The sequence below is a fragment of the Rhodnius prolixus genome, unplaced genomic scaffold (assembly GCF_049639745.1).
Source record: "Rhodnius prolixus isolate KJV_2025 unplaced genomic scaffold, Rpr scaffold_4, whole genome shotgun sequence".
Taxonomy (NCBI): Eukaryota; Metazoa; Arthropoda; class Insecta; order Hemiptera; family Reduviidae; genus Rhodnius; species Rhodnius prolixus.
This window is the reverse complement of record NW_027411614.1, coordinates 38,505,585-38,517,750: the sequence shown is the minus strand read 5'-3', so window position 1 is coordinate 38,517,750 and position 12,166 is coordinate 38,505,585. Positions and strand designations below refer to the sequence as shown.

The 12,166-nt window shown below is 31.4% G+C and overlaps 1 protein-coding gene across 1 annotated transcript; it reads right to left on the bottom strand.

Annotated features, from left to right (window-relative positions):
* Nucleotides 1–2,794: 2,794 nt before the first annotated feature.
* On the bottom strand, nt 2,795–12,155 carry dbo (Kelch-like protein diablo). The gene is made up of 11 exons (XM_074131563.1): nt 11,930–12,155; nt 10,544–10,788; nt 10,177–10,361; nt 7,676–7,839; nt 7,310–7,468; nt 7,001–7,211; nt 6,692–6,875; nt 5,065–5,208; nt 4,344–4,477; nt 4,044–4,252; nt 2,795–3,909 (listed from the first exon to the last, which is right to left on the bottom strand). The coding sequence occupies exons 2-11, from the start codon at nt 10,729–10,731 to the stop codon at nt 3,718–3,720; spliced, it is 1,770 nt and encodes a 589-aa protein (XP_073987664.1). The 5' UTR covers nt 10,732–10,788; nt 11,930–12,155; the 3' UTR covers nt 2,795–3,717.
* Between the last annotated feature and the right edge of the window lie 11 nt (nt 12,156–12,166).

Below are 12,166 nucleotides of genomic sequence, written 5' to 3'. Positions count from 1 at the left end.
AAAAAATGTATTATTTAGTAGCGTAGCAGAATAAAGAAATATCTTAAATTAAAAGCTACTTCCATTTTTCACATTATTTATATTCCATTTTTAGAAAAGAAATATACATAAATTGATAAAATGAAAAAAAAGTGCTAAAAAAAGTTTTAAATTAAAAAAAAAATTAAATTTAAATAGAAAACGTATAAATAAAAACATTAGTTCTAAAAAAAAACGTAAGAGAGAGCGAAATATCAAAAAAGTTAAAAAATGAAAATTAGTTCTAAATAAATCCGTGAGAGAGAGCGAAATATCAAAAAAGTTAAAAAATGAAAATTAGTTTTAAATAAATCCGTGAGAGAGAGCGAAATATCAAAAAAGTTAAAAAATGAAAATTAGTTCTAAATAAATCCGTAAGAGAGAGCGAAATATCAAAAAAGTTAAAAAATAAAAATTAGTTTTAAAAAAATCCGTAAGAGAGCGCCACTTATCAGACAAGTTAAATAGTAGTTCTAAAATTAACCACTAGGTAGCACTGTTGTAACCTTTTTATATACATAAACACAAATTTCCTTCAGTATGTTTTGAGTGATGCAGGGGGTAGTATCGCTCTGTCGGTTGTCACTCAAAACTTGTTTAGTCAAACATTCAGCTTTCTCTCATGAAGAAGTCACGAATGATAAAACTGTTAATAAAATCAAGTTGAAAAAAAAGACGGGAAAAAAACATCCATATGAGATTTACAAAAACTTTTGTTATGAATCAATTACTAAAAAAATGTATCATTTGTCGCTCGTCTCCAAATATCTCTTTCACCAAACAAAATATCACACACAATGTGCCTGTCGTAAAGTTACATTTTTGCATAAAAAATATTTGTTTCCCCACCCACCCTCCCTGCAAGTTAATTACTTATATAGCCTGGATGTACTTTTGCACAATCGACAAGGAAGATTTATATTTTTCATTTTTTTTTAACATTTAACAATTAATTTCAGCTCACTTCCGGTATCATTAATTAACACTTACCTAATTCCATTTAATTGCCATAATGCCTTATTTAAAAAAACCCTAGAGGAAGAGTAATTAAAAGAAACAAAGAAAATTAATAACAAATCAACTTAAGTTCATTCTGTCTCTCCCAGGAAGCGGTACAATCACTGTTTATACTTGCATTTTTCCAAAACCATTCTTTTGCCCTCATCCTCCAAACGTTATTTTTATTTATTTCTTCTACTCTCAAGACACAGGCGGCCAATTTTTCTATAACCTTTTTCTTTAGATATTTCTTACTATTTCGCATGGATACTTTATGTTTCTAATATTCACTGTAAAAATTGTTTGTTGTAACGAATTTGGTTGTTGCTTATATTTTACTTATTGCCTTCAACCGTGGAGATTTCTAAATGTAATATATGTTATAAATTCTAGTTCTACGTATAATTTAAGAAACATTTCTTTCCTAAAGTATTAAATTTAACCAATAAATGATGTAATTAGTGCTTTGAATATTGAAACAAAACTCTTACGCAGTTTATGCGAATGTATTTGTATATTTCTAGAGTCTAGACCAACATATGTATATAGGACCACCTTACACTGACCTACTCATAGGTAATTCTACATTGGACTAGAGATTCAAAGTATGGTTAAATGAGTGTGTAAGTTAGTCCTATATGTCTAGTAAGTCGTCGACATGGTTAAAGGTGTGAGGTAGTCCTATATCGGTCTTATAGAGGGTCACTAAAATTAAATAATAGATAAGTTTGCCTGAAAAACAGTCCACAAGCTAGCGTAGTAGTAGTTTTCTTAATTGAATGGAATACGAATTACCTCAACACGTGCGGACGTGCTGTGATGAAAAGGGGATGAAGGGTAACTTCGAAACAGCGAAGAGAACTGGATCAAGAAAAAATCAAGGACTATATTAAAACTCTTACTGATAAGCAAATAGGTTTTTACTTGATTATTGAAATCCTTTTTTTAATGCAACTGAAATGTTGAAATTAAATTGATACCTGCCTGCTGTTTTTAAACAGTCTAATATAATGTGTGACAGACAAAATTTAAAAATAATATTAAGCCTTAAATAGAAATATTAATTTTCATTTTAATACCTAAGCTATGAAACGTAACTGTCTTTAAGCTTACCAATCAACTTAAATAATGCCGTTAAAGTTGAACTAATAAAATGGCACAAGAAAAGTTATTGATTTACGATAAGTTGTTCTTGAAGGTTTAAAAAAATATACTGAAATCGGAGAATTCACTTATTTTATACTGAGCAACAGGTTTGTAATTCAATAAATCAGCCTAGATAGCATAGGAATGTACTTTTGCACGTTTTAAAAAATTATTTTTACCCTTTTTTTTTAATATTAAATTCAAATTCTTTACAAACATTTTAAACAGAACATTTTGTTAATAAACTACCAAAACTTAGTTTAAAATTATAATTTTACAAAGAAAACATGCAACTTTTAACCATCATGTTGGTGACTCTCTAGTAGGATATAATTTCTCGCTAGATGTGTCTGTTTAAGAAAGTCAAAGCAACGCATCACAGATTTAAATAATAAATTGGTGGCCCATAATTTATTTTTTCGAATAAACCAAATGAATTAATTAACGATTAATTTTTTATTTAAAAAAATTGAGAACGTTTCATGATGATGTATGGTTGATAAAAAATCGGTAGAATATTTATTTTCAAGTGCGGCTTTCAAAAGAAAAGTATTTGAATTTGTGGCCCGCATGTTTGGTACAACCTATGTAACAGCATTATGGTGCAAATAAAAAACGAACTTACGCAGTGTACTGTGTAATTATATCCTTTACTTGCCATAAATTATATAACTACACTCCTTTATAGCACACTCTTAACTATAACATAACAAATGCGTTTTTAATTTGTTCTATATATATATTATATATATATTTCTTTTTTCTTTTTTTTTTTTTAATTGCAAAAACTACATATTTGCTTGGAGAAGACTTTCATTGCAAACAACACAGCCATAGACACAAAAGTGAAGAGATTCTTTGTTTTTTTCTGGCAGTGTGTTGAATTTATAAATATCTCTATAATATAGATATATATAAATTATATACAGTAATATGTACAGAGATTCGAAAAGATATACCTCTCAGTAATTTTTCTAGTGACAACAAATTGTTTATAATTTCAGACAATACATACATAATTAAACACTAAAACAAATAAATAATTATTCTAAACTCTGTTCCTTCAATATCAGTCAATAATAAAAATTTAATTAAAAGGTAAACATTATTGAAAATCTTAAAACATAATTTCGTATAATGAAGGCGCTCAAAAACAAAAATTGTTTTAGTTAAGTTAATATTGCTTAATAACTAACTGCGAGTTGTGAAATTTAATTTCATTCTCAGCAATAACATTAATGAATGTACAATAATAAAAAGATTGCCTTAATATCAAGAATTTTTAAAATTATTGTTGCATTTCTAATATTTTTAAATCGCTGATATAAAGAGAAGAGAGAAATGAGATAAACAAACTGAAAGAAATTATGATATAAACATAAAGAAATTTTATTTACATAAAATTTATAAAATAAATAATATTTATAGTTTTAAAATAATGATTGATTATGACAATAACTGAGTTATGCACACAGAGATAGTCACTAAATTTAACATTTCTGAGAGGACATGGCTTTGTAGATATATACATGTACTATACCAGAAGAGCCATCGTTACCAGAAGTAATTTTCAGTCTGCGGAGCCCTCATTACCCCAACACCGCCACCTAATCTTCGGTAGTTCATAGCACCACATAAACGCCACTGATTTTGTTCAGGATCATACACTTCTATCGTTTTCAGATACGCTGTTCCGTCAAATCCTCCCACGGCATATAACTGACCATTTACAACTGCTAATCCGACCTGTTTACAAATAATTATAATTATATATATATATAATTATATATATATATATATTGTTTAAAAAATTTATTAAAATAATTAAGACAAAAAGCTACAAAAAATAAAAAAAATAAGAGACAGAAATTCAGACAGACCCCTGATCTTCTAGATGTCATTGCAACTATGGAAGACCAAGTGTTTGAATGTGGACTGTATCTCTCCGCACTACTTAGCTCGGTACAATCATCTCGACCACCCACTGCATAAATGAGGTTATTGAATACGGCACAACCTAGGTGTTTACGGCGCGTCGACATGGGTGCCATTGCTGTCCATTTATTTTGCCGAGGATCGTATCTTTCAACTATTAAAACATTATAATTATTAAGCTTATAATTTTATTAAAATAGTTGTATTTTTTTACATTTTGGAGTTTGAAGAATTTCCGATCTTACCAGAATTGAGCGGAGACTGCCCATCTGAACCTCCAATTGCATAGAGATATCCTCCTAAAACTGCTACTGCAACTCCTAACCTTCTTGTAGTCATAGGCGCTACTTTGCTCCACTTATTCTCTTTGGGATCGTACCTAGTGTTTAATTGAGTTACAAGTTATTTACTGGCATTAATAGCAAAAACAATATAAAAAATTACATTATGTTAAAAAAAAACTCCAAAATTAAAGAGTTGGAGAGATTAGAGAATCAGTACAGTTACTATTACGAGAGAATATAAAAGATTGGAAAAAGTCTACGACTAAAGATAGACTTAGTAAGCAATAATACTTATAATTAACATATATTAATACATGTTATATATGATGAATATTATAAGTAATATATTTAAATTAAAGAAATTTAAATTGTGTTTGGATTTTTTTTAAAGAAAAACATTAGGAACCATTTCTAGAAATTAGTCATTGAATTAGAATTTTCTTTTCTTCACTTCCTTTTGAGAAAAATTAAAATAATAATCTTTCCCAAATAGACAATTCAACAGGTTCAATTTGGTTGATTACCAACCAATTGAACAATACGTTTTCGCCAAGATGAAGAAATGTAACATATGTTTTGAATTTGTGATTTGAATTATCTATATATATAAAAAAAATGCCCCATTGGGTTTATTTTAACCCAATAATTGTAACATACTATAGAATAAACAGAAAAAATATACCTTTCAACATGATTAAGGCACTGGACACCATCTTGTCCTCCAACAGCATATAAGAAACCATCAAGTACTGCCACACCCACACTTGTTCTGCATGAAGTTGTAGGAGCAACGTCACAAGACCATTGGTTTGTTTGTGGATCATAACTACTCGTAAAATTAAAACAGCAGTGAGAAGAAAATGCATTTGAAATAAGACAGTTTTTCTTAAATTATAAATACTGTATACAGCATTAAACTAAATAATAAAATGATAATCATAAATTACATTAACTTTAGAGAAGAAATAGTAGTTTGGTAAGGCGCCACGGTAGCCGAGCGGTTAGAGGCGAGACCTGCAAAGCTAATATGCATTGTGGTACTGGGTTCGATTCCCGGTCTTTAGGCCTTGGATTTTATTTAATGGTTAATGAAAGAAATTTACAGTAAAGTATGTTTGTTAGTCGCCTCCGTCCACGACACCTAATTGGTAGTTGGACGTTAAGCCCCGCCTGAAAAAATAGGCGATTACTTTACTTTACTTTCTACTAGTAGTTTGGTAACTCTGGTTGTAATAATATCTCAAACAGAAAGTCATAAGGGGTTTCGGCGTCCTCAAAGGCTAAATGTAGAAAAGTAAATGTGTGAAGCACTTTGGTTTAGCTAGCCTAAACCCTGTAAACCGCATCATAATTTTCTTCTATTTTTAAACAACACGTTTGTTTCGCGAGGTGGGTGCTTTTTTACTATCAAATATATTTTACAGGCGATTTTTATTAAACTAACAAAAACTAACCCCATAATTCGACTTTCAAATACACATAGCGACCTGCAGAGGTAGTTGATACGTGCAACTACTTGGTTCAGATTATACAGATAAGCTCTATTGACAACACATCTTTCTCATAATTATAATATACATATAGAACACTTCAGATGTATAATTCTCTAAAAAGAAAACACAAGAATCTAAGGGAACTACTCTTTTAGGCAGAAGGATTTGGCTTAGGAGCTACTCCTTTTACAACTTAAATCCATCATAATTCTAACGCCAACCAATAACCGATCTGCCAATATCTACTTCTTTTCCAAGTTCTCTAATCCGCAACTCGTTAGCTTGGATTAAGCAAGAGAATTAGTGAATATACACAGCGCTAGATGTGTTTATTTTAAAAGCAAGCAAATATTCTAGCCGAAATTAAATATCTCTAAACATTTCCTTTATTAAGTACAGATTCTCATGTAGTAGTGTTTTTGTGAGGTCGCCAAAAACCATGCATCAGACAAAATATGCCTGATGAGTCATCCTGGAAAAAATTTAAGTCCTCTAAAACTAAGTTGATGTGGATTGAACATCCCCTTACCAATCCTCTCATTTTCAAAGGAATTTCCTTCGACTCCTATAAGAACTTGGTCTTAAACTGGTCTCAAAGGCACCAAATGACTCCTCAAAAAACAAAATATTGGTTTATGGAGGAAGTATACCATTTTACTTTCTCGGCAAGGTAAAATATGAGAAGAACATCTGTTTTCCTGATTGAAAGCGTAGGAAAAAGAAGTCAATATACCCTCTCCCTCAAAAAACTGATTTAAATTGTTCAACTAATTTGAGTATTCTTAGAAAGAAGATATTCTTAAAAGATATTAATACCGCTCTATGCTGTTGAGATACGATTGTCCATCATGGCCACCAACTGCATACAGCAAATCATTCAATACAGCCACTCCAACGCCACATCTTCTTTTAGACATAGGTGCGACCATTTTCCAATCTACAGTTTGGGGATCAAATCTTTCCACTGAGGCTATAGCATCCCCGCTACACCATCCTCCCACTGGTAAAAAGTAATAATATTTAAAGGGCTAAATGATTTTAAAACTACTTTCGCCAGTATATTTTAAACACAGCAATCAGAACAGAAAATGAAGTTGCTATAAATCTAGCTAGTTAACACGTTACCTGCAAAAAGAACTTCTCCACGCCTTGTAGGTTTCCTAGGCCGTGTACGAGGTCCTTGCATTAATGGCCTTTCCTGTGGCAGTAAAAGGTAATTTTTTGCTTCGTCAACAAGATCCCTACAAGCTTCATCACTTCTAACCAACAAATCTGAACCGACAGTACCAACTAAGAATTTCGGACTTAGTAAGGGCAGCCGGACATGTTGTAATACCTGTGGTGATTGTAATTAAAAATAAATGCATAAAACTGAAACATGTTGATTTATGAACAATGAAATATAGAAACAGTGTGACTAAATGAAATGCTTACTTGGGGAAGATGTTGTCTTCTGTCAGACACATTGTATTTTACCCAAGACATCACAGCGCTAAATACCTGTTCTTCTGAACGCACATTTAATTCGTCGCTTGATATAATATCAACCAATTGTCCCACAGGTAAGAGTAAGAATTCTTCACTTTCCATTACCTTAAACATTGTTCTCATTACAATCTATACACATATACCAATATATTATTGTGCACACTAGTAATAACTTTATATCAATCGAAGATTATATATTTTAAAGATAAAACACAAATCAAATATTCGATTTAATTCATAATCTATACTTGAGTGTAATAAAATAGTTTAATTTAAAAATTATTTTTTTGGATTTAAAACACTGAAAATTACTTCTTGGAAATTGTGTTGAGTGAACTTATCAGCAATTCTTAGCAATTCTCTACAAGAATGGGTGTCAGCGAATGCTCGAATGCCAAGACAATTAGTTGGATCCAATTGTCTTTTCAAAAATTCACAGCAAATATCTTGAATTTCAGCTAATTGTAATAAGCATGCTGCAATAAAAAAGAAATAAATTAATTTTTTAATAACGATAAATTGTGCACTAAATATTATCTAGAGAATATGACTTGGATTTGTAACATGGTCTCAATTTTAATAACGAAAAGCTGCCAATTTTATATTAATGGGAAAAATAATAGTTATAAACTACATTCTTTTTCCCTTTATCTCTTATTAAAGCAGTTGGATGTTAAATCCATCTGAAAGAAGAGGAAGTAATTTACTTACAATATAACTCTTAGTAGGCCCCAAAGTTATGAATCTCCAAAGACAAGGAATATGATCGAAAATTTAAAACCTAAAGTTATAGATTAATAGTGAAAAAGTGTGCCATGGATTTGATTATCTTAATTCTAACCTGCACAAAATGGCTACAACCAAAGGAATCGAAAACTAATTAAAGGTAATCTTCCACAGAATTAAGATTGGAGAAGTTTGTCTTTAAACTTACAGCTTCTCTAAAATCTGTATAACCCATTCGATTTCACCACTTGTTGAATCTTTTGTCTTTATCGAACTTGGTAAAGAAAGATAAAATTGACAGGGAACCCTTCTAAAAGAGCTACTAAATGTGAAAGCGCAAGTTATTCCAAGGTTAAGTTTTTTGGGCAAAACTCTTGGGTGCCTCCAGAGTTACCTTGATATTATGATAGACTCGTAACTAAAAATAAAAACTGCCTTAATTCTCCCCCCCTTTGTTCGATATCTGATGAATATTACGGATGAAATTAGGGTATTATTGGGAAGTAAATGTGCGAGCTTTATGTGCAGACGATGTAGTTTTGATAACAGAAAAATCCAATATTTTACAGTATATGATTAATTCACTAAGTTGTAACTTTGAAAGTGGATTTGGAAAAATTCAAAATTAGAATTTGTAAGAAGAAAGAGTGAAGGCATTCTATATTAGAGTATACGGTACTTTGAGGGCGAAGGCAAAGAATTTGTTACGCTTATAAACATTTAGGAGTTTAGTGCTGTAAACATGTTCCACTGGAATTGCCTCCTCAGTGTCTGCTGAAGAGGCAAGTGTCAGCAGAGAGCTAAGCTGAGAGGTAATGGCCACCACCATAGACTACGTTCTTCTTGTCAATGAAAATATATGCTCATACGCCAGAAATAACTAACAAAGTTGAGCCGGGTTATGCATCGAATGTAAATTAGGATCCAAATTATCCCAAGAGGATTTATGTTCTGAACTTAAAATGTTTAGGGAGAAAGCCAGTTTGGGAGGGGGGATAGATATGACACTGAAATGTAAAGGAAATGGAGATTATCATTATCTCCGTGGGTAGATAGGCTGCGCTAAAATAATAGCAAAATAACCTCATCCACATGTTTTGGAAAAGAGAGAATTTCTGTGGTAGCTTTTCTGGGGTAATAAAGTTGCTTATCAGCTGGTGAGGGAAAGAGAATCCTCTCTTTTCATTGGTCCAGAACTGTCCTCGGTATTACTGAAGGCACTATGCGAATGGCTCTACACAGAACACGACATCATAGAACAGTGGTTCTTAAACTTTTCAAAGACGCGGAACACAATTATGTACATATTTTTCTCGCGGAACACTAACATTAAAAAATTTGAAATTCGGTATTTAGCAAGAACTTAAAATTAATGAATAATAAAAAATCGAATATAATTTTCAAAAGATATATGTATTAATTAAATTAATTAATAAGGATAAATTATTACATAGTTTTAAAAAATAAATTCTGAAAATGAAATTAATCAAATAATGAACATAAAAGTACGTTGCTACAAATAACAAATGTTGTAAAAGACTATGACTTAAAAAGATAGGCCAGCTTTGGTAGTAGAAAATTCAAATTTAAAAAAAAAGGAACAATTTTTTGTTTACATATCTTTCTTAAGTTTCTAATTTTCAATACATTTAAAACTGAAATTTCGCGGACCACTTGCGACCATATTCACGGAACACCGGTTAAGAACCACTGTCCTAGAACGAGACTCAAACACGGTAAAAGGCTTACTCATTTCTTTATCAGAACTGAGGAAAACTTGAGATAGAGAGGGAACAGATCATTGTCCAAAAAAAACTCCTTAGAGGCCGGTAGGTTCAGGAAACATCTCTTCAGGGTAGGAATTTTCAACCCTGATCCTCCGAAAAGACTGCCAGAAGGTGGAGCAAAATTCTCATACCCTGCCGAAATGGAAAGAATAATTTTGAATATTTCTTTAGCAATCTTTGTTTCAATATACTTTTTGCAGATTCTATGGAGTAAATGAGATGATATTTTTCATCGAATTGTTAGGGCTCTTAAAAATAAGTTATCTATTTTAATTATTAAGAAAAGAAACTCGCACTGACCAGCTGGTAATAATGTTTGAACATTGGCTTCTTCTACTACGATGTGAGATGTATAACAAAAATCTATAAGCAGTTCCATAGCATGTTCATCAATATCTCTAATGGTAACCTCCGTTTGTCGAGATTCTGCCAATTCTCCGGTAAACATGGCCCTAAAATATGGACTACATGCCGATAATATCACTCTAAAGAACAAAAATGAAATAAAATTAAATCCAATGTAACGAAATGAGAGGGATTTAATAACATATTCAATTTATAGTACATAACGATATTGCAAATATTTTTTAGAGCTAAATTTATTTGTAAATATAGAGTGTTGAATGCACTTGCCTGAAAAAACTCAATATTTTGTCAAGAGGCTTACCTATGAGCGTATATTTTACGAGAACCAACATTGAGCACCACATCACAAAGCTCTCGATGTCTTCGTAGAACATTCAACTCTGTTAGTGTACCACGCGGATGTTTTTCTGATGTATGCGCCAATCTGGCAGGAGATGGCGCGCGCTCACCACCTCCGCTGCCACCCCCGCCACCAGCCAACTCCACCATCCTGCGGCCAGCCTGTAGCCGCAGAGGCGGAGAGCCCCAGCCCCACACTGAATCTATCTGCAAGATGTAAAGAATCATACAAAAATTTCAACTAGATGCAGAATCATAAGGATAGGATTACTGTATTATGAGAGTTTATTTTCAGTGTCCTAATTTAATTATTTATTTATTTTTATTTTTTCCTGTAGCACTTGGTTTCCCTCTTGGGTGTGGAGGCTGGAAACGGTACTCAATTTTTATTGTTCATTGTTTTGGGTGAATGATTCATTAATCCAGAAAAAAGAAAGGGACCAGGCCATCTTCAGGGCTTATTGAAAATATAATATTTTCATACATTCATCAAAAGCAGAAAGGATAGAAGACCCCCACTGTACAACAATGTAAAAATATAATCAATAAGCCCTGAAGATGACCTAGTCCCTAGGTCGTAAGCTTAGCAAAAATTATGACTGGAATTGGCATTATTCTTTCTTCCTTCTTTTCAATTTTTAGTTGTTTAGTAAAGTTTAGAGCTGTACTTTATTCTTTAGGGTTTATTTTGAGCTATTGCTCACTGCTCAGAAGTGGACACCAAAACTAGATTTAAACGTACATCTGTATTATGAATTATCAACATTAATAAATCTAAAACATTGATAATTCCTAATATATTTTTTGCATATAAAAGATGGCTGTTTTAAAGTGTAAATACAATACATTCATTTTGATCAATTTGTACAAAAAAACGTTTAAATTCTTAACACATTTTGCTGGAACAAAGTAAACAAAATGTGATATTGAGAACAGTTAGTAAGTTTAGATTACATAAATTTTATGTTTTTTACTTTATATTAATTTATTAGCCACAACTATCGTTTTTATTTGTACAATTAAATAAAATATATGTATGTATAAACAACTTTCCGATCCCAAAACTTAAACCGCTAAAAGCCCAACAAAAAACTTTTTTTATCAACAAACGAAATTCAGAAACAGAGATCACATCAGTTACATGAGCTATCAGCAATTAATCACAATAATTTGAGTATCAAAATGTTTACCGCTTGTAAAAATAAAAGAATTAAAATAACAGCAGAGAATTTTATCACGTTACACAAAACCAACTTCTTATAACTGATTACTATCTACCAGAAAACTGTGATTCATACAAAACTGACAATTTTCACAATTTTAATAAAAAAGTAAGGAATATACTAACCTTTATAGTTTAAAGCTCAAACAGAATTCAACAAAAATGTTTATGTCCACTTCTATAAATATGAGATTTACACAATAACAAACTAACGTTGAAATGTTCTATTCCAGTTGTATTGTACACCAAATTACTGAAGCTCATATCTCAACTAGATAAATGCTACAATCATTCCTAACTACGATGTCAAGTATTCTGCTTTTTCTATCGTTCAATCATCGGATAAATTAATCTAAAAAACAG

Bases quoted from the DNA above. Each gene is read 5' to 3' on its own strand.
- dbo (XM_074131563.1), bottom strand. From the start codon at position 10,731: ATGGTGGAGTTGGCTGGTGGCGGGGGTGGCAGCGGAGGTGGTGAGCGC. The intron at 7,212-7,309 runs GTAAGCATTTCA...CAATCACCACAG, and splicing joins GAAGACAACATCTTCCCCAA to GTATTACAACATGTCCGGCT. The intron at 6,876-7,000 runs GTAACGTGTTAA...ACTTTTTACCAG, and splicing joins TGGAGAAGTTCTTTTTGCAG to TGGGAGGATGGTGTAGCGGG.